The sequence below is a fragment of the Olea europaea genome, unplaced genomic scaffold (assembly GCF_002742605.1).
Source record: "Olea europaea var. sylvestris unplaced genomic scaffold, O_europaea_v1 scaffold680, whole genome shotgun sequence".
Taxonomy (NCBI): Eukaryota; Viridiplantae; Streptophyta; class Magnoliopsida; order Lamiales; family Oleaceae; genus Olea; species Olea europaea.
The window spans coordinates 469,652-492,413 of NW_019265184.1; the positions used below are offsets into that span (position 1 = coordinate 469,652).

Below are 22,762 nucleotides of genomic sequence, written 5' to 3' on the forward strand. Positions count from 1 at the left end.
TTTTTATTTCTATTTCTTAAATTTTCAGACTTGCACCATATTAGTAACTTATATCTAAGATGGGTTTGGAATCGATTAAAATTCATATTTTAATCCAAATCAATGTTAATAATTAACCACATTTTATGGGTCCCACAACTTTACAATTATGCATTTCATCAATTTTTATCAAAATTTACTAAAAATCTGATTTTGATCCTACCAAATAAGTATTAAAAAAACATCAAATATTCAGCAAGTTTAAATTATCAATGAACAAGTTCGCAAAAGTTCCAACTAACAAACAATAAAGCATGTTTGACAAATAATAGCAATGATTCATAAATTAATTGCAGTAGTTTTGACGGCACATTTCCACAATAAAGGATGAACTATGCAATAGTTTACCGTGCACTTTTATATGCAACCATTAACATCATTAAATACTTCATAAATGCTTATCGGATTTTCCTCTTTTTGTGAAGAGCACAAATAATTTATCGAACAATTAAGGTAAAAAAAAAAAAATATATATATATATATATATATATATATATAATAAAAAATTTTTTTAACTGACTGAAAAATTTCATCTTTCGATCTTAAAAGAGTCCCGTTCACTGACGCGGTGAAATATGGTGTCAGTGTGCCGCGACGTTGTATAAATTGAAAAGGAGCAAAGTAAAAATATTCAAATGAATACAAAATTATGGCACAATTAATGAATTGTCTCCAATGATATATGTATGTGTGTGTGGTGTGTCTATACACCAAAACCTTTATTTTTGGGTAGAATCAAAATTGCTCAATTGGATTCCGTTCTATTTGGTTTGGACACTTTGTCCACCACTATGTAAACCCAAAATTATTCCATAATTTTTTACTATAGATTCTCAAAAAATTACCGTTACAAAACCAATTCTCCCAAAAATGGGCTCAAACAAACTAGAGTTAATTGTTCCAATAATTAATGAATTTATGTTAATATTTTCTATTGTTCACCAAAATTTAAAATGTCGAAATTTGACCGTTGAACTTATCCAAACATTAAAGTTACTTACTTAACTTCCATTTGTAACATCTAAAGGAAGTAGTACATGGGTGATAGAATGTTCAGGTGACGCCACATCACCATTACCACAAAAAAAACATTTTATTGTTCATCATACTTTAGAAAATGTCTTTATTTACTCACTATACTTTGGAAAACGTTTATGATTGTTCACTGAACCCTTGAACGTGGTTGAATTTTGGACATTAAACTCATGAAAATGAAGCCATCTTCTCTCGTCTCAAAATTTCCTATCTTATTTCTCAAAATTTTCTCTACATTTTAACCACATATTATTCAAAAAAATCAATGTCATAAAAACATTTTCTTTCAAAAAATGGGTTCAAAAAAACCGTTACCTATTTTGGAAGTTACCAAATTTTAAAGAATTAATATTGCTGGATGTAGCATTCTAATTGGATTCTAATCATATTCAAATGAGCATGTTTTGGAAGTGTTTATAAATTATTTAAATTAAATAAATATAAAATAAATAATGAATAAGTAAGTATTATTTATGAATTCGTAGAAATGTGTGAAATAATTACAAGAGCTTTCGCGAATATTTTATGAACATGAGCCTAAAATCACACAAAGAAGTGGATTTAATTTGGGGTATACATAAAAATATTTATCAAATATGAGGACTCATTTAGGAGATATACAAGGATTAGGACTTCGGTTGAAAATTTGAAGAGTATATAAATATTAATAAAGTAAATCAAGCTATCAATATGTCGTGCTCCGATTTTCCAATTTCCATTTCCATTATTATTTCAATCACAGGAAACACAAACACACAAAGATTTAGGAGATTACAGTATTATGAGAAGCAGAGAACTGAAGAAGCCGATCAATTAAGCGACTTCGCAGCAGGTTCTACTGCACTCTCTCTGTATAAACTCATAAATACGCATATTAGATAGATTAATATGGATTTAGATTTTTATGAATATTTGTATTCTGGCCATGTGAGCTGAAGTTAAGAACACAGAAATGTTATCGACTTCTTTTATTATTATTATTATTATTATTATTATTATTATTATTATTATTATTATTATTATTATTCTGGATTGAGATTTTGTTTCACGATTGGAGATTTTGTTGTTGTTGTTATTATTATTATTATTATTATTATTATTATTTATTTGAAATTTATCGAGGACTTGAACTGGAGTCAAATATTATGATTTTGAACTCAATGACCTAGGAGCTTTCTAATGCATTTTTTTGAGCCATATAGTGGAATCTAGCGTGGTGCTTTCGTTCACCGCCTAAAGTTCGAGTGTTAATCTGGAGAGCTTCTCATGAGGCTCTCCCCGCGGGGCAGAATCTTTATCTTTGTAGAATTACTAATAGTGGATTATGTGAGCGCTGTGGAATGGCAGAGACTACTATCGATTCTCTCTTTTTATGTGATGTTGCTAAGGAAGTGTGGAAAATTACGGGGTGGTGAGAATCTTTTAAGGCTTTTAATTCGATGTTGAGATGTGAGTGGTTTTCTCTTGGGGGGTTCTTTGGATAGATTTGGCTGAGACTGGCTGCCAAGTTTTGGTTCTCTGGGGTGAAAGGAACGGTGTGTTACATTGGGGAAGGAGGAGATCTGCTAGCGTTCTAGCTGAGGTGGCAGATGTTTTGATGCTCGACAGTAATTTACGCCATTCTCGGCCAAGGGGAAAGTGGGTTAGGGGAAACTGGCGACCACTAGATGTCGGGAGTCTAATTTTGAACACTGATGAGGCAGTAATGGCTGGAACTGGAAACTTTGGGGTGGGCGCTGTAATTCAGGATCATTCGGTAATTGTTTTGGCTTCACAATCAAAGCAGTTAGTAGGTTTTCATACGGTAGAAGATGATGAGGCTTCTGCTTTACTTGATGGCTTATAATTGGGCCAAGGAAAATGGGTTCCACATAGCAGTTGGTGGAGTGTGATATTTTGAGGGTGGTTTTGAGAATTCGTTCAGACTTTAATATGTCTCCAAATGCTGCCTTATTATCTGACACTCTGGATTTGATGTGGGATGTTACGCGTGGCTCTTGCCATTTTATTTATCAAGAGGGAAATGGAGTGGCCCTCTTGCTTGCATCCTTTAATTTGGTTGATTTGCACTTGATGAAGTGGATTAATTGCATTTCCTTTTTATTTCGGCCACAGATTGTGGCGATTTGAATGAATGATTGTTATGGTCAATAAAATGATGCAACTGTGTGAGCATTTCATATGTAACTTCTTGGACATTTTAGTAGGGAATTTCTGCTACTGAAACTACGTGACAAGCCTCAGTTCTCGTATGCTTATCTCCCAGTTGATATATTTCGGTTTCTTTGCTCCATATTTGACAATGCTCGCTTCATTTTGTTTATATTCATGCAGGTCCATATGAACTTCAACTGTTCTTATGATGATGAGGGCCTCAGGATACTGCAGTTGCGAAAATGGGCCCCCTCTGAATTTCAGTACAATCCTCTGGATTTTCGTGAAGGTTTTCTTTCACCGACACGGGAGTTCTTATTGTTGCTTTCATACAATTTTGAAGCATTGCTGTTTCCCTTAGTTAAAGGTTCATATCTAGCTATCATTTTTGTCCTTAAATTTATGTATTCAACACTCTTTATTCAATATCTCTTTTTCAGCAGATCGATGGATGAAAAGCAAGGAGCCTGAAAGCAATTATTATGCAAGCTTTCAAAATCCTCCAGAATTGAGTGTGCCCAGTATTTCAGGCACACTGGAGAATAATTCAAGCACATCTGAACCAGTAGAGTTGGATTTCAGTAACAATTGTACTTCAGATATTACTTTCCCAAGATATAGCAATTACGGTTTTATTTCTGATGTAAGTTCTGTGGCCTGGGGCATATGTGTGGATAAATGTGATCAGCACGAAGATACACCATTTCAAGATCTACTTTTTGTGTCCGGAAGTCATGGGGTGGTTGTTCATGCTTTTCCTGAATTTAGTAAAACTAATGAAGTCACAAAATGTATACAAGAAGGTGATTTTGGGCAAGGGATGTGGGTAGACTGGGGACCATCTACCACCTTGTCTTGTAATTCAGAGGTTCAGGGAGAATCCAAGTTGCATTTTGAGGCATCTAGGGAAACACCAAATAGTATCGATGTGGAAGCTGTGGAAGATTTGTCGGCAAGTGTTGCTGCAAAAATCTGGTTGCGCACTTTCTTGACTAAGGTTGAAACACTGAAATCTGCTGATGGCATGTATACCAGGTTTCCAAAGTGTTGCTCCAAAGAAATGATTTCCTTTAGGATTCTTGATCAGGATTCGCAACTCTTAGACTTCATTTTTCATGGTAGCAGCCCTGTGTCACTAGAAAAAGAGAATGGTACCATATCTCCTGATGATCCTCTGAAAAATACATCTGTAAATGCCTGTTCACGTCCATCCATTATGGGCCTCGAAGATGATAATTTGTCCAACTCTGTAAGTAGTGGGTTGAACAATTTTTGTAAATGCATTAAAGTATTTTCTGGCGATTCTCATCGGTTAGTCGGGTTTGCCCTCTTATTGAGGGATCCCATACCTGTTACCACCAATGATGCAAATGAAAGAAAATGCAATCAACTTTTTGTTGCTGTTGCCAGGTTAGCCAACTGGGGAATACAGTGGGTTTGCTCGGTAAAGCTTGAGGAAAATGCAGGTAGGAGCAGATTATCTGAATGGACAGACTTTAGTTTCTCTCATACTTTTCTTATTTGTCTTAGTGCATCTGGCTTGATCTCCTTTTATGGGGCAACAACTGGTGAGTATGTAACGTGTCTTGATGTTACACATATCTGTCAACTTGGTTATAATCCAAGTTCTGAGGAGCAAGAAATTGACAGTAATGCTCTTAAAGATAAGATGCAAGAAAAATCATTTCATTATGTTGGTAGTTTCACCGGTAAAAGAAGGTTTAGGAGGCTTGTCACCTCTTCGAATTCCTCAGTATTGGGTGTAATGGACGAATCTGGTGTAACCTTTGTCGTGTGTACTGATGACCACATTCCAGAGGATTATTTTTCATTTGAGAATCTCCTCCACCAACATCAACATCTAGGCCTTGGACTATTGGTTGGTTGGGAAGTAGGAGCCGCTGAAATTGGCTACCAAAGGGCATTCTCAAACATGTCAATATTTCAGGATGTACCATGGAATAGAAGCTCTTCCTTTACGGGTAATTTAAGGGGTAAGGAGCTTCTGAAAACCCACGAAAGTAATTTCAAGGATCAGAGGAGCCAGTATGGCTTGCATGTTGCTAACTTTTATAAGACAGCCCAGAGATTGGATCAGAAGAAGTTCTCCAGTACTGATTTTTCTTCCCTCCATATGAGGAAAGTTTTTCTTCCCCCAGGTGGATCCAATGATTGTATCAATTTATCTTAAGTTAGGTTTGTTGGTAACACCTTTATAATTTTGTGAATGCTATATTCCGTGAATGTATCTTGTCTTAAACCTCGAACTCTACTCTCTCCAATCATGTGTCCCAGAACCGTGTTGTGTGCAAAAATTCAAAGCATGATAAAATTTATATACCTTCAATACCTGTCCAACTCATCATCACAAGTTTTCTATACGTTGGTGAGGTACATTTGGATAGTGGTAACGCATTACATGCTCGGCTATCGATTGAAAAAGGTTATTATGTGAGCGAGAGTACGAATGAAATAAAGTACCTATGTTTAACCATATAATTACCTTGATAATACAACTTAACACTTGTTGAAGCCACTTGGATGAAATTGAAGACATTCCTTGTTGTTTAAATACATGATTGTCACCACCACCCTGCACCATATCATAATGCAACTAAAACGTACAAATCGTATTTAGGCATAAATTGAAATAGACGAACCAGCGGAAGTCGTGAAAATATGACCGGTGACTGCATATAGTATGATCCTTGATCAAGCGTTGGTAAAATAATTCAACTTCTCTAGTTTACTTGGGCTTGCCTTCAGTCTCCTTTCCTGGGCTGAAGTTGGACGGGACTGCATAACACACAAATAATTACTGCTCTATACACTTTCTTACCAAGCAAAATAAATTGAAAACATACTTTGCTTTATTAAAATTCGATTCCATAGGGCTTTTTTTTCGAAGATTCCTCAGTGCATCTTTTCTCTTCGAGCATTTTGGATTCTGTATACTTCCGTTACCATTATGTTGTGATGCTTCATAATCTCACATTGTATGAAATGCTTGTTGGGACATGTTATTACTTCTAGAAATCGACTTCATCATCTTTAATGTTTGTTTTTCGCGTTCTATCCACTCCATTAAAGCACGACTTTCCTCATCATCTGCAATCATGTTTGCAGGCGAAGCAAATGATTGATACATTTTGTCATATCTCAACTGGGCAGGACTGCTATTCAAACCATTGTAATTCACTACGACCCCCGTGTAGGCTCTATTCACATCTCTTCTCCATCTTTGTAATATGTAGGTGTCAGGCAGTGAAGTTACATTATTACGAAGAAGGACGGTGATCATATACCTACAAATTATTCCTCGAAACTCGAAGATGTGACAACTACATACAATTTTACATTTTTCGGCTGAAATGTGATGAAAAACTTATTTTTTTTTAACTCAATTGTCAAGTATGACATCCTCCAAGACCTCATATGTCGTCCATAAAAAACCCTCCGACGAGGATATAAGATAGCAATAAACCTTCCTAATAAACTCATTCTAAACTTCCTTAAATTTCGAAATACTGTACACTATTTGAAACTGCTTTTCCAGCTCATACTTTGTTGTACATGGTACCATTTACGAGTAAGACTTCTCGAAATTTGCCCAAAACTCCTTCTCTATCTTATTTCTTAACAATAGTTCGTATTGTTCGACAAATTGTTTCAGCAACGTCTTCGACTGCACATACCTATCGAAGAATGCATTCAAACTTCCACTGCGCTGAGTTATTCGACATTCCTGCCCAGAAGCTACTCTTCAAATAGCAGGGTACCCAACGACCTTTATTCGTGTAAATTCCCGACAACTAGTCATTGTTGAGCAAGTTATATTTATCTATTATCGCACCCCAACCATCTTCAAATTCTTCAACATTGTTAGTATCATACACCAATTGTGTGTAGCAAAAAAGATCTCACCCTTATCCTCGTGGTATTCAAACTTTCCTGGCAAGTTCTTCAATATGTGTCACAAATACCATCTATGTTTCGTTTTTGGAAACACGATCTCAATTGTCTTCTACATGGAATTATCTTTATTGGTAATAATACTGAGGGTTGCGTGTCCATGCATGCACTGAAGTCAAATTTTGAAAAGCCACACAAATGTTTCTGTATTTTCATTCGACACCAAACCACAACCAAGGAGTGTTGATTGTCCATGATGATTAACTCCAACGAAAGTTGCAAATGGCATGTCATATTTATTAGTTATGTACGTGGAATCAAATGTTATAACATCTTCAAACTCTTTATATGCTTGCCTATTCCTATTATCTGTCCAAAAAATATTCTTCAGCCACGACTCCTCATCTAAATCCGTGCTAAAAAAAAACCTGAACACCTTGGTTGCATGTTCAGAAAGTAGGCCCGTATTGTTGTGGCATCTCCTTTTCCAAATCTTAACCGTCTCACTTGTTCGATATAATTTCGACAACCCTTTTCGATACAAGTCATATTCTCGTACCCCTCTACTTCTACTACTGCAGATTTATAGCTTTTGTGCCACGAAATTCCTGCCATATCGTTCACTTCAAGCCGTCGTTTGACATTGACACTCAATTCTCGGTTGTAACGATATAACAGACTTCGAAAGACAGGTTTTATGATTGTAAATGAGGTTAACCATGCTAATTCTCTATATTCCACATGTATCTACAGAAGCAGTTAGTTTGATTTTACAACCTGTTTAAATGGTAGCTCGCGGCTTTAAAGAAACACTTGTGTTACTACTTCTTCAGCCTTCACGGCTACATATAAATACAACATATCTCACAATTTCATCATCATCTTTTAAGAATTTCTTTTCCTAACTGAAAAGCCTACGTAGTACCCATATCTTTTGTAAAAATCAAATATTTCTATTTCATCATTGAACTTTATACTTACCTCAGGCATGATCGGACTATTTAATCCTAAAATTCCATCATCCACTAAGTCCACACTTTCCAAAATGTTGTCGTTGTCTGTTTCTTACCAGTTATCATCATCCATGTCTTTCGAAATTCCTTTCTCTGTGATAAAAAATCAAGGGTACAAATTTAAAAATAATAATAATAATATGAGGAAACAAAAATTATCTGCATATAATTTTTTTCCTTCTATATATATGAACCTCATTGTTAATTCATCTCAAATCTAATTAATGGAGCAAATATATCCTGTAAAATATGAATTTAAAAATTGGTTGACAGCTTTTCGACATATCCACATCACCCCTATTTTTTCACCCACCAATATCAAATTAAAATGAGGAAGAAAAATTCCATTATCCGACGTCTCTTTGAATCAGACAAGATTTCGGCTTCTTGTTTGCTTCCGGAATAAACCCCCTGTTGGACAGTTCAAACTAGAACACTGACAACATAATCTAGGCTTAAATTCATATAGAGTGACATTGTGGGTGAGAGAAATGCCAAGCAATAGACCTATATTTTGAATGATCCGGTTTCTGTCTGCTTTCGAAATGAAGATGACGTTGGATAGAAGCCGACCATGTACAGTAGAATGTGGGTGCCACTAAGAGAAACTAATCCTAACGATCGGGTAAAAATAGCTTCAGAGCCTGTTTGGTATCCATTATTTTTGAAAATGCATTTTTCTCTCTCTTCATTTCAACCACACATTCTTTATTAAAATAATATTACACGTAAATAAAAAACTTTTCCTTATTTTTCAACCACACATTTCCCATCAACTTACTATTCAAAAATGCATTTTCACATAAAAATATCTACCAAACACCCTCTCATTTTTTTTATGTTTCCTCAAAAGGAGGCTCAAATTCAAGTGAATGAACATGTAAAATTTTGCTCTTATCACTTAATCAAGTTTAGATCTCTAAATTTTTAAATATTAATACGTCTTTTACATATAAAATTTCTATTAAAAAATTAAATATAAAAAAAACCATCCATTTCAATTTTATCAAGCTTCACAACTTTTTCACTTGCAACAAATTGTAAAATGTAAAGAATTACGAGTTCTCAATAACTTCGAAAACAATTAGAAACTTATGACTTTGTTAAAGACTTATTTAGCTTCAATTTGAGCCAAATTATTTTATAAATTATTTTTCTCCAAATTCATTTCTAATCACATAATTTTTCAACAAAATAATTTTACATGTAAATTTAAGGGTGAACATGGTTCCATTTGATTATGATTCCAAGAAAACCAAATTGAACAACGAACCAACAATTATTATTATTTATTATTATTATTATTAAACTAAATGATTTTTTAAGATATAGAACCAAACCTAACTGAACTGTTTCGGTTTTAGTTTGATTCTATTTTTATTTCTATTTCTTAAATTTTCAGACTTGCACCATATTAGTAACTTATATCTAAGATGGGTTTGGAATCGATTAAAATTCATATTTTAATCCAAATCAATGTTAATAATTAACCACATTTTATGGGTCCCACAACTTTACAATTATGCATTTCATCAATTTTTATCAAAATTTACTAAAAATCTGATTTTGATCCTACCAAATAAGTACTAAAAAAAACATCAAAATTCAGCAAGTTTAAATTATCAACGAACAAGTTCGCAAAAGTTCCAACTAACAAACAATAAAGCATGTTTGACAAATAATAGCAATGATTCATAAATTAATTGCAGTAACCCGCGCCCACCCCTAATAGATTCTCAAAAAATTACCATTACAAAACCAATTCTCCCAAAAATGGGCTCAAACAAACTAGAGTTAATTGTTCCAATAATTAATGAATTTATGTTAATATCTTCTATTGTTCACCAAAATTTAAAATGTCGAAATTTGACCGTTGAACTTATCCAAACATTAAAGTTACTTACTTAACTTCCATTTATAATATCTAAAGGAAGTAGTACATGGGTGATAGAATGTTCAGGTGACGCCACATCACCATTACCACCAAAAAAATATTTTATTGTTCACCATACTTTAGAAAATGTCTTTATTTACTCACTATACTTTGAAAAACGTTTATGATTGTTCACTGAACCCTTGAACGTGGTTGAATTTTGGACATTAAACTCATGAAAATGAAGCCATCTTGTCTCGTCTCAAAATTTCCTATCTTATTTCTCAAAATTTTCTCTACATTTTAACCACATATTATTCAAAAAAATCAATGTCATAAAAACATTTTCTTTCAAAAAATGGGTTAAAAAAAACCGTTACCTATTTTGGAAGTTACCAAATTTTAAAGAATTAATATTGCTGGATGTAGCATTCTAATTGGATTCTAATCATATTCAAATGAGCATGTATTGGAAGTGTTTATAAATTATTTAAATTAAATAAATATAAAATAAATAATGAATAAGTAAGTATTATTTATGAATTCGTAGAAATGTGTGAAATAATTACAAGAGCTTTCGCGAATATTTTATGAACATGAGCCTAAAATCACACAAAGAAGTGGATTTAATTTGGGGTATACATAAAAATATTTATCAAATATGAGGACTCATTTAGGAGATATACAAGGATTAGGACTTCGGTTGAAAATTTGAAGAGTATATAAATATTAATAAAGTAAATCAAGCTATCAATATGTCGTGCTCCGATTTTCCAATTTCCATTTCCATTATCATTTCAATCACAGGAAACACAAACACACAAAGATTTAGGAGATTACAGTATTATGAGAAGCAGAGAACTGAAGAAGCCGATCAATTAAGCGACTTCGCAGCAGGTTCTACTGCACTCTCTCTGTATAAACTCATAAATACGCATATTAGATAGATTAATATGGATTTAGATTTTTATGAATATTTGTATTCTGGCCACGTGAGCTGAAGTTAAGAACACAGAAATGTTATCGACTTCTTTTATTATTATTATTATTATTATTATTATTATTATTATTATTATTATTATTCTGGATTGAGATTTTGTTTCACGATTGGAGATTTTGTTGTTGTTGTTATTATTATTTTTATTATTATTATTTATTTGAAATTTATCGAGGACTTGAACTGGAGTCAAATATTATGATTTTGAACTCAATGACCTAGGAGCTTTCTAATGCATTTTTTTGAGCCATATAGTGGAATCTAGCGTGGTGCTTTCGTTCACCGCCTAAAGTTCGAGTGTTAATCTGGAGAGCTTCTCATGAGGCTCTCCCCGCGGGGCAGAATCTTTATCGTTGCAGAATTACTAATAGTGGATTATGTGAGCGCTGTGGAATGGCAGAGACTACTATCGATTCTCTCTTTTTATGTGATGTTGCTAAGGAAGTGTGGAAAATTAGGGGGTGGTGAGAATCTTTTAAGGCTTTTAATTCGATGTTGAGATGTGAGTGGTTTTCTCTTGCGGGTTCTTTGGATAGATTTGGCTGAGACTGGCTGCCAAGTTTTGGTTCTCTGGGGTGAAAGGAACGGTGTGTTACATTGGGGAAGGAGGAGATCTGCTAGCATTCTAGCTGAGGTGGCAGATGTTTTGATGCTCGACAGTAATTTACGCCATTCTCGGCCAAGGGGAAAGTGGGTTAGGGGAAACTGGCGACCACTAGATGTCGGGAGTCTAATTTTGAACACTGATGCGGCAGTAATGGCTGGAACTGGAAACTTTGGGATGGGCGCTGTAATTCAGGATCATTCGGTAATTGTTTTGGCTTTGCAATCAAAGCAGTTAGTAGGTTTTCATACGGTAGAAGATGATGAGGCTTCTGCTTTACTTGATGGCTTATAACTGGGCCAAGGAAAATGGGTTCCACATAGCAGTTGGTGGAGTGTGATATTTTGAGGGTGGTTTTGAGAATTCGTTCAGACTTTAATATGTCTCCAAATGCTGCCTTATTATCTGACACTCTGGATTTGATGTGGGATGTTACGCGTGGCTCTTGCCATTTTATTTACCAAGAGGGAAATGGAGTGGCCCTCTTGCTTGCATCCTTTAATTTGGTTGATTTGCACTTGATGAAGTGGATTAATCGCATTTCCTTTTTATTTCGGCCACAGATTGTGGCGATTTGAATGAATGATTGTTATGGTCAATAAAATGATGCAACTGTGTGAGCATTTCATATGTAACTTCTTGGACATTTTAGTAGGGAATTTCTGCTACTGAAACTACGTGACAAGCCTCAGTTCTCGTATGCTTATCTCCCAGTTGATATATTTCGGTTTCTTTGCTCCATATTTGACAATGCTCGCTTCATTTTGTTTATATTCATGCAGGTCCATATGAACTTCAACTGTTCTTATGATGATGAGGGCCTCAGGATACTGCAGTTGCGAAAATGGGCCCCCTCTGAATTTCAGTACAATCCTCTGGATTTTCGTGAAGGTTTTCTTTCACCGACACGGGAGTTCTTATTGTTGCTTTCATACAATTTTGAAGCATTGCTGCTTCCCTTAGTTAAAGGTTGATATCTAGCTATCATTTTTGTCCTTAAATTTATGTATTCAACACTCTTTATTCAATATCTCTTTTTCAGCAGATCGATGGATGAAAAGCAAGGAGCCTGAAAGCAATTATTATGCAAGCTTTCAAAATCCTCCAGAATTGAGTGTGCCCAGTATTTCAGGCACACTGGAGAATAATTCAAGCACATCTGAACCAGTAGAGTTGGATTTCAGTAACAATTGTACTTCAGATATTACTTTCCCAAGATATAGCAATTACGGTTTTATTTCTGATGTAAGTTCTGTGGCCTGGGGCATATGTGTGGATAAATGTGATCAGCACGAAGATACACCATTTCAAGATCTACTTTTTGTGTCCGGAAGTCATGGGGTGGTTGTTCATGCTTTTCCTGAATTTAGTAAAACTAATGAAGTCACAAAATGTATACAAGAAGGTGATTTTGGGCAAGGGATGTGGGTAGACTGGGGACCATCTACCACCTTGTCTTGTAATTCAGAGGTTCAGGGAGAATCCAAGTTGCATTTTGAGGCATCTAGGGAAACACCAAATAGTATCGATGTGGAAGCTGTGGAAGATTTGTCGGCAAGTGTTGCTGCAAAAATCTGGTTGCGCACTTTCTTGGCTAAGGTTGAAACACTGAAATCTGCTGATGGCATGTATACCAGGTTTCCAAAGTGTTGCTCCAAAGAAATGATTTCCTTTAGGATTCTTGATCAGGATTCGCAACTCTTAGACTTCATTTTTCATGGTAGCTGCCCTGTGTCACTAGAAAAAGAGAATGGTAACATATCTCCTGATGATCCTCTGAAAAATACATTTGTAAATGCCTGTTCACGTCCATCCATTATGGGCCTCGAAGATGATAATTTGTCCAACTCTGTAAGTAGTGGGTTGAACAATTTTTGTAAATGCATTAAAGTATTTTCTGGCGATTCTCATCGGTTAGTCGGGTTTGCCCTCTTATTGAGGGATCCCATACCTGTTACCACCAATGATGCAAATGAAAGAAAATGCAATCAACTTTTTGTTGCTGTTGCCAGGTTAGCCAACTGGGGAATACAGTGGGTTTGCTCGGTAAAGCTTGAGGAAAATGCAGGTAGGAGCAGATTATCTGAATGGACAGACTTTAGTTTCTCTCATACTTTTCTTATTTGTCTTAGTGCATCTGGCTTGATCTCCTTTTATGGGGCAACAACTGGTGAGTATGTAACGTGTCTTGATGTTACACATATCTGTCAACTTGGTTATAATCCAAGTTCTGAGGAGCAAGAAATTGACAGTAATGTTCTTAAAGATAAGATGCATGAAAAATCATTTCATCACGTTGGTAGTTTCACCGGTAAAAGAAGGTTTAGGAGGCTTGTCACCTCTTCGAATTCCTCAGTATTGGGTGTAATGGACGAATCTGGTGTAACCTTTGTCGTGTGTACTGATGACCACATTCCAGAGGATTATTTTTCATTTGAGAATCTCCTCCACCAACATCAACATCTAGGCCTTGGACTATTGGTTGGTTGGGAGGTAGGAGCCGCTGAAATTGGCTACCAAAGGGCATTCTCAAACATGTCAATATTTCAGGATGTACCAGGGAATAGAAGCTCTTCCTTTACGGGTAATTTAAGGGGTAAGGAGCTTCTGAAAACCCACGAAAGTAATTTCAAGGATCAGAGGAGCCAGTATGGCTTGCATGTTGCTAACTTTTATAAGACAGCCCAGAGATTGGATCAGAAGAAGTTCTCCAGTACTGATTTTTCTTCCCTCCATATGAGGAAAGTTTTTCTTCCCCCAGGTGGATCCAATGAAGATGACGTGATATGCTTTTCTCCCTTTGGAATCACTCGGCTGATGAAAAAACATAGTTGCTTGGGAAAAAGTTGTGAGGTTACGCATTCAGATCTGCATGTAGATTTCATTGTGGGTGATGACAACAGCTATAATGCGAGAGGTAGGGAAGCCCATGTAAAAGGAGCAGTTGGCTGCAATTTTCATGGATTTTTGTATTTAGTGACAGAAGAAGGTCTTTCGGTTGTTCTCCCTTCTCTCTCAGTTTCTTCACACTTTTACCCTGTTGAAGCAATTGGATATAAGCTACCAAGTTCTACTAACAGCATGAGATGTCAAGCTGGTAGTCTTTTTGGAACTGAAGGAATTAAAAACATCTGGGCACCTTGGAAAGTGGAAATATTGGATAAAGTTCTTTTATATGAAGGCCCTGAAGAGGCAGATCAGTTATGCTTGGAAAATGGTACACATCTTTTGATCTGTAAATAATTTATAACTGTTAGCTCGAGTTTTTTAGATGTACTAAGATGTCTTCTTCTTTGGCAATTGTTAAATTTCTTTAAGATTGCTGCATTTGTTTCTCTTTCAATCTTGAATTACTTAATCAAATTATGTTTCATTGTTCTTGATTGGTATTCTCTGATTGGATGCTTATCTTGCTTTGGTCTGTCAAGGGGACTTTATGCCAGCTGGAAGAATCTATAGCATTAACTAGAATGATTGGCAGCTTTCCAGAAGCTATAAAGTCAAATTGTGTTTCTGTTTAAATGACATGAACATTCTGTCAAGGAATCGGTTTTTTTAGCTCTGACCTCTCTGTGTTAAAGTGACCTTCTTCGTTGCTTGATTTACTTTTGTGTCATTGTGATGCATAATGTGATGTTCTGTCGAAATACTGAATCTTCCTCTTGCAATTGGATTGAAATAAATGATGGTTTACCATAAAGAGTGTGTGTGTATTATCAAAAACACAAGCGAAAAGGTATGAGAAACATTGGTTTTTCTTATCTTGTATTGAGTAGCATGTAAAGTAATTATCAAGGACATGTATAACTTAAATGGCGATTTCCTAACAGTCTGATCCTACTATTCTATTAATTATGTGCTGGTCTGCCGTCTCATGCAAAATATTTACAAAGTAAAGACAGATTTGCTAAGTGTATAACTATAGAAACAACCCCACCTACTGATGAGAACTGACATCCTTTCTTTGGGAATTTGCATAATGGAAATTGATGTGATGGATATAACACTTCTTCTTGAACCCAAAGCAGAGTTTGAAATCTCTTCACCCCAGTTCCACCATAAATAACAAGGAACCAAAAATAGAACTTAATTCAGAGAGCTAAGACTGTCATAATTTTTTTGCCTTGATGTGCTGCTCAGTGAAGAATGAAAGTGATATCAAGTGTAACCCAATATTGGATTAACTGCGCTTTGCTACCATGGTAAAGAACATCATTTAAAAGCTTAACTTATTCAACGTGAGAGAGAATTTATTTATATCTTTATTTTTTGAGAAAAATTTGTCATATGGTCTATTTTGTTCCTGTGAATCACGCAAACACTAGAACAACGGTCTTCAGAGGCGTTAAATGCTTAAGGAATGCTCACCTGATTGCACCAAGAAACAAAATGCTCTTGGTCTATCTAGTGATTCAAGGCTAAGGAGTCATTCAATCTCATCCTTATTAAATTTATTCTGCGTATTCTCCTTGAAAACTTTATCCTCAGAACGGGCAAGGTTAGCCAGTCCATTCTCTTGCGAGTTCTGAGGGGGTTATATTAGCAGAGGAATTTCTGGAGGTTTTGAAAATTTCGAAAAGGATTGGTAGCTGGGGAAAAAATTAATTTTAGGGAACTTCTACCAATAAAACCAAGGACGACATAGAAAAAAGTTCCAGCACACAATTCTTCAGTTTTACCATCTGGATTTTTTTCTTCTGCTGAAAGCCGTGCAACTCTTGGTTCTTCTGGCAATTAAGGCCAAAATATAAATAATGGCAGAGGAAAGAAAAACAGAAGAACCTACGGTCTCTGATACCATGTGAGAAAGATTGGTTTTTCTTCCTCTTTTGAATTGCATGCAGAGTTTTATTCAAGTCTCTTACAACAATCCAAAAAGTTATGTTCCTAATAATTTGCTTCTCTTTGGTACATTCCAGCTCATACAAAATACTTATTGGTTTGCCAAGAAATGGATTTTTTAATCTAATAACAGAATGATGATCTTTTCATGCCTTTTTTTCCCTCTGCACTTTGGATAGATGTATGGCCTTTATGCAGTATTTTGCCATCGACCTCGTAGTCTCTTGTATAGAATTCGTAGTAAAGAAGTATGGAATCCTGTACTTTAGAGTAGGTAAGAGCTCTTGTTACCTCTCTTTTCTTTCCACATTACATTTTTTAAGATTTCTTCAATTTCTCTAAGCGCGCTTTTGATTGCAAGCATGAAATTTGCATGGAAAGAAAATAAATTTTAGGCAATTCAATTGCTTAGAACTTATTTGCATGGAATTTGTCAATTAAATATGTTTGATTGATTTAATTTTTAACGTAGAAAATATTATATTTATCCATTTTTTATTGGTGGGTGGATAAGAGAGAGAAAAAGAGAGTGAATTCCCTGAAAAATAAAATGCCACACCTCCTAATGAAAATATTTTTCTTGATTTTGATGAAAATATGGTCACGTGACGAAAAGTGGGAAAATGTTTTCCATAGGAAAAACTGTCAGTCAAAAGCATAAAAGTAGGAATTTGAGTGAAAAACACATTTTTCATGGAAAATATTGGCAATCAAACGAACCCTAAGTTCTATTGGTTTTCACGTTTCCTCTTTTTTTTGAAAGGTAATCGGAAATTTTATTAATCAAATCATAATACACAGGAAGTGTATTATCTATACAAATCCGAAAGAAACTACATAAAATTGGGTGGCCCATTTATTTGCCTAGTAACCGCCGCATTAAACCAAATAAACAATGTAAAATAAAATAATTCTCTAAGTTGCTCTGTTGTTCGTCAAAACAGTGGCTGTTTCTTTCTCTCCATACACACCGTACTATGCAACCCGAAATAAGCTCCCGTGTCAGCTTGCTATCCTTGTCTCGAAATTTTCTTCTCCTATGCCTTCAGCACGTCTTCCATACGCCTTGACATCGTCCAATCCATATGTTGCGATGCAAAAATCTCATTCCACAATGGACTAGTAGCATCACAATGGAGGAACAAGTGATCAATCGTCTCCCCACCTTTCCTACACATATAGCACCACTCTGTAACATAAAAACCCCTTGTTCATAGGTTTTCCGCCATTAGCACCTGTCCGCTCACGAATGTCCATAGTAAAAATGCCACTCTTAGTGGCAGTTTACTCTTCCACACAGCTTTTCAGGGGAAAGAGCTTTTCTCAGATCCTAATAACGATTTAAAGAAAGTGCCGACTGAAGACATACCATCCCGTGCCGGCCTCTACCTGTTGCAATCACCATCTCTTGCCCTGATTTGTACCTCATATAAAGATGTCAAAAATAGCGCGTAGTCATCTAATTCCTAGTCCTGCAAACCCCGTATAAAAGCAATATTCCAACTGATACTCCCATTGTGTATATCTAAAACATCATTCACCATGGCAGATGGCATAAACGCAATACGATACAAAGAAGGAAATCTCAACATTAACGGTTGATCTCCACACCAACAATCATCCCAGAAACTGATAGTATTACCATTCCCCACTACAAAAGTCAATCTCTCCTGAAAATCGCTCCACCCTCGCCTAATATACCGCTACAGACTTACCCCACAAGAGTCTCGACTCTCGACTGAGCAACATTCCCCCCACCATAACACCATATTTTGCTCCTATAATTTCTCTCTAAAAGCTCCCCCTCTTCGTTCCGAATCGCCACAACCACTTACCCAACAACGCTTTACTGAACAGTACGAGACTCCTCAATCTGAGACCATCCAATCTCATTGGAGAACATACGACACCCCAATTAAACAAATATAATTTCTTCCCCTTTTCTAATCCTCCCCAAAGAAAATCCCTTTATATCCTCTCCAATCTTTTTGCCACTGCAACAGGGATACGAAACAGTGACATGAAGTAAGTAGGGAGATTCGACAATGTAGACCTTATGAGAGTAACACAGCCTCCCTTTGAGAGGTACATACGCTTACATCCCGCTAGCCTTCTCTCTACCCTTTCTACAATACTATTCCAAATATATGTACTTTTAAACCGTGCGCCTAAAGGCAGCCTAAGATATGTCATAGGCAATCGCGCAATCCTGCATCCAAATATAGCAGCCAACTCCACCACATTATCCACCTCTCCCACTGTGATAGCTTCATATTTCCCTAGATTTATCTTCAATCAAGATACAGCTTCATAACACAGGAGCAAATGCCGCAAGTTCCAAACTTGCTCCACGTCTGCATCACAAAAAATTAATGTGTCGACTGCGAAGAGCAAATGAGATACTTGCAACTGCTAAACCATAAAGCCCCTCAGTAAACTTTCCCTCACAGCCTTCTCAAGCATCCTACTGAAAGCCTCCATTACAATGACAAATAGCAATGGGGATAAAGGATCCCCTTGCCTCAATCCTCTGATGCTACAAAAATAACCCTCCAAAATGCCGTTCATCATAACTGAAAAGAAAACCGTGGAGATGCAAAACTGAATCCACCAACATTACTTATTCCCAAAGCCACATCGCCTGAGCATATACAAGAGAAATCCCCAATTGATGTGATTATAAGCCTTCTGAATGTCAAGCTTGCATAACATTCCAGGAACACCTAGGCGCAGTCGTGAGTCAATGAATTCATTTGCTATAAGTACTGAATCCAAAATTTGGCGCCCTTTAATGAAAGCATTTTGAAACTTAGACACCACTTTTCCCATCACCTCCTTTAATCTATTTGCTAAAATTTTCGCGATAATCTTGTATACTCTGCTCACGATGCTAATGGGATGAAAGTCTTTAATATTAGTCGCTTCCGATTTCATTGGAATCAGCACAATAAATGTAGTATTGACACTTCTCAAGAAACTTCCACACTGAAAGAAATAAGTAAGGACATCAACAATGTCCGATCGCACCACTTCCCAACAAGTCTTATAGAATGAGAATGAAAATCCGTCTGATCCTGGTGCCTTTGCCTTATCATCATTCAAGCTGAACACCACCTCCCTAATTTCATCCTCCATAACTGGCCTTTCTAACCAACTGGCATCCTCCTCAGGAATAGAAGAAAACTCTAGCCCTTCCAACTCTGGCCTCCAGTCAAACTGCTCATGATAAAGATTCTGATAGAAGCTTACCATCTGTGTCCCGATATCCTGTGGATCCTTGTAAGTAACGCCATCTACCTTCAATATATTGATAGAATTGTTGCGCCTATTGGAATTCGCGACCCTATGGAAAAATCGGGTGCATTTGTCCCCTTCTTTCAACCACGTGATCCTAGATTTCTGACGCCAAGCAGTCTCCTTCATCTCCACTAGCCTCTCCAATTCTTCCCTTAATTTTCTCCGTCTCGCCCTCTCATCCCCTTCCAGTCCTCGACTTTCCTCCCTCCTGTCCAATTCTTCAATGTTTGATAAGCATTGATTTTTGCGATGGTTAACATTCCCCACCTCCTCCTCATTCCAACGCTTTAGATCCTTTTTCAATGCCTTCAATTTGCAATCCAATACATAACTGGGAGATCCTTTGAAGGCATAGGATGCCCATCAAGTTCGTACTCGTTCCCCAAAACCTTCTACTTTAAGCCACATTTTCTCAAACTTGAAATGTCTTCTACCACCGCGCCTCACATTCCTAGATAACGAGATAGGGAAATTTTCAAAATACACTCTCTCCATTCTCCTCTGAATAACCTCTGGATACTTAGCCTTCCATGTCCCACATACCAAGAATCGATCTATTCGGGATAGGATAGGTTGATCCCGACTAGATAATCAAGTAAAATCTCCCCCAATTATAGGCAGGTCCACCAACATGTTCTCCCTGATAAAGTTTGAAAAGTCCTCCATAGCCCTTGTTAATCTCCCCCCACTAGACCTCTTAGTAGAAAAGCGGATCACATTAAAATCTCCCCTAATACACATTGGAAGGTTCCACCAAGCCATCATTCCGGCCAATTCAACCCACAATCCACTTCTTTGCTCATCTACATTAGGCCCATAGACACCTATAAACATCCACCGGAAACTATCCTCAATATTTTTAAATGAAATAGATAGAGAAAATGAATCTTCGCTAACCTCCTCCATATTAAAGACTCTAGTGTGCCACATTATCAGTATACCTCCCAAGGCCCTGATGACCCTACAGACTGAAACCCCACATGCTATCCCCCTATAGGCTACTCACAACGTCCCTCGACACAACCTCCAACTTTGTTTCTTGTAAGCATACAAGGCCAGCCCTCCATCCCCTTAACAGATTTCGAACTTCCACCATTTTCCCAGCTTCATTAAGCCCCCCGTATGTTCCAACTAATTATTTTCAAAGTCATCTTAACAGTTCATCATCCCTCCCTGTCAGGCCTCTCCTCGAATCGCCACCCTTAATATCATAGTTAATTGAACATTCAAGCCGTTTAAGCTCATGATCGCTCTTTCTTCTTGTCTTACCTCCTGGAGTGCCCATCTCTTGTCCCCTGCTAGCCTCCAATTCCTCAAATAATTGGCAACCACATTTGGCTCGATCAAATTTCTTTTCCGGCATCTTCTTGGTAATCCTTTTGGAATGAAGACCTTTGATTGGTTTGATATCCTTGGTAGAAGCAGAATTGGAGACTAAATCTGAGCTTCATTGTTGTCTTGAGCACTTGAGTCCGTGTCCTTGATGACTTGTGTTATTCAATCAGCACTTATCCTTTTTGAGAATTAAACTCAAATTCAGTTTGTGTTCCTTGCCCACCCTATGAAGCTCTCTCCGTCATTCCAGCAATTTCCACAATCAAGTTGGTCCTGTTTCCATAATTATCAACATCAGTACCAGTTCCTTTCTTTTATTCTTGTTGTCTGCTAAGATTCTCTCCAGCGGTACAATTGTATTCATATTCTCAGTAATCTGCTCATTTCCTACCTGTGTTATTGGCTCTTGAAGTCTGGTCAGTTTAGTTACTCAGTTCTTAGGTGTTAAGACCCTAGCTGACACGAATTTTACCAATCGTGACCAAATCTAATTCATGACACTGGGGATGCTAATTTTCCCATACGAGTCAGTTAATGACTGATCTAGTGAACTGCACAAGCTTCTATGAAGCATATAAATCTCCCTCTTTGCAGTATCCTACATGTTTGATCTCCCACTGCTGGTGATGTTTTTTACATGTGATCTGTTGTCATTCTCTTCCTTTTCCCCAAACGCAACTGCTGGGGGTATAATTATGGTGCCTCTCCAGACCTTCTTTTCCTCCATTATTACAAAATACATGTTATATTTCAACAAAGTTGTCTTACCATTCCTCACAAACGTCTCAATTCTAGCCTCTCTCTGGTCAATATATAATATCCCAATCCACTCGATATGATATTGTCCGCTTCGAGCCTAGCTTGAATTCTTGGGCTTTCATCCAAAAGGCCTCATACTAATTGGGAATGATCCTTTCACTTATAAATCAGTCCCATTTTCCTTTCCTAGGCTGTGAGTTTATGGCTGCTAGCCTGCTACAATCTCCCTAACTTATGGGGCCGAAATCATTGTCCACACTTCTGACTGGACTCAGGCTTTGATACCTTTTATAAATATAAGTATTTCATACCACCGTCTAGTTCTAAGAATTATCGAATCATGCAAACGAAGATTCCAGCACGTACAACATATATAAGAATTTCTATAATCGTTCCATTTCAGCTGATCTATACACTATTGAGAATGATTAACCCAGTCTACTCCACTAGTAGGATCCATAACGGCTTAAAAACATTATTGATTGAAATTATAACTATAAATATAATAAGAACACTGGAAAAACCAACTTCTTTCACTTAGCATCTCACCTTAAATGATAAAATTGTCGTTTGAAGAAATAATTGCAGATCTTGAATGAACACCCCCAAAACATTTAAAATCTTCATTCTTCTTGGCCACAATCCCACATTGCCTGGAAAAAATGAGACCGATTTATAAGTGAGAGGACCACTCCAAATTGGTATGAGGCCTTTAGGGTTAAAGCCCAAGAACAAAACCGTATGGGCTGGGTTCAAAATTGACAATATCATACCATATGGACCGAAATGTAATACATGGTATCAGATTCTAAACCCAGTCAAAAGTTTGGCCAAAGAGGATGTTGGGCACCCTATTCCCTAAGGTATGGTGATTGTAGTAGCCACATTCCCGTATTGCCTGG

General features: G+C 36.7%; 1 protein-coding gene across 1 annotated transcript in view; it reads left to right on the forward strand.

Moving 5' to 3' along the window:
* The first annotated feature begins 1,778 nt into the window (after positions 1–1,778).
* Positions 1,779–22,762, forward strand: part of LOC111390398 — a 43,180-nt gene continuing 22,196 nt past the window's right edge. The window contains exons 1-10 of the mRNA XM_023015434.1: positions 1,779–1,906; positions 3,409–3,595; positions 3,669–5,402; positions 6,137–6,237; positions 6,355–6,471; positions 11,279–11,402; positions 11,560–11,864; positions 11,954–12,133; positions 12,410–12,596; positions 12,670–14,844. Of these exons, the coding sequence (XP_022871202.1) occupies positions 3,415–3,595; positions 3,669–5,402; positions 6,137–6,237; positions 6,355–6,471; positions 11,279–11,402; positions 11,560–11,864; positions 11,954–12,133; positions 12,410–12,596; positions 12,670–14,844 (5,104 nt within the window). The 5' untranslated portion in view covers positions 1,779–1,906; positions 3,409–3,414. The remainder of the gene's footprint in view (positions 1,907–3,408; positions 3,596–3,668; positions 5,403–6,136; positions 6,238–6,354; positions 6,472–11,278; positions 11,403–11,559; positions 11,865–11,953; positions 12,134–12,409; positions 12,597–12,669; positions 14,845–22,762) is intronic.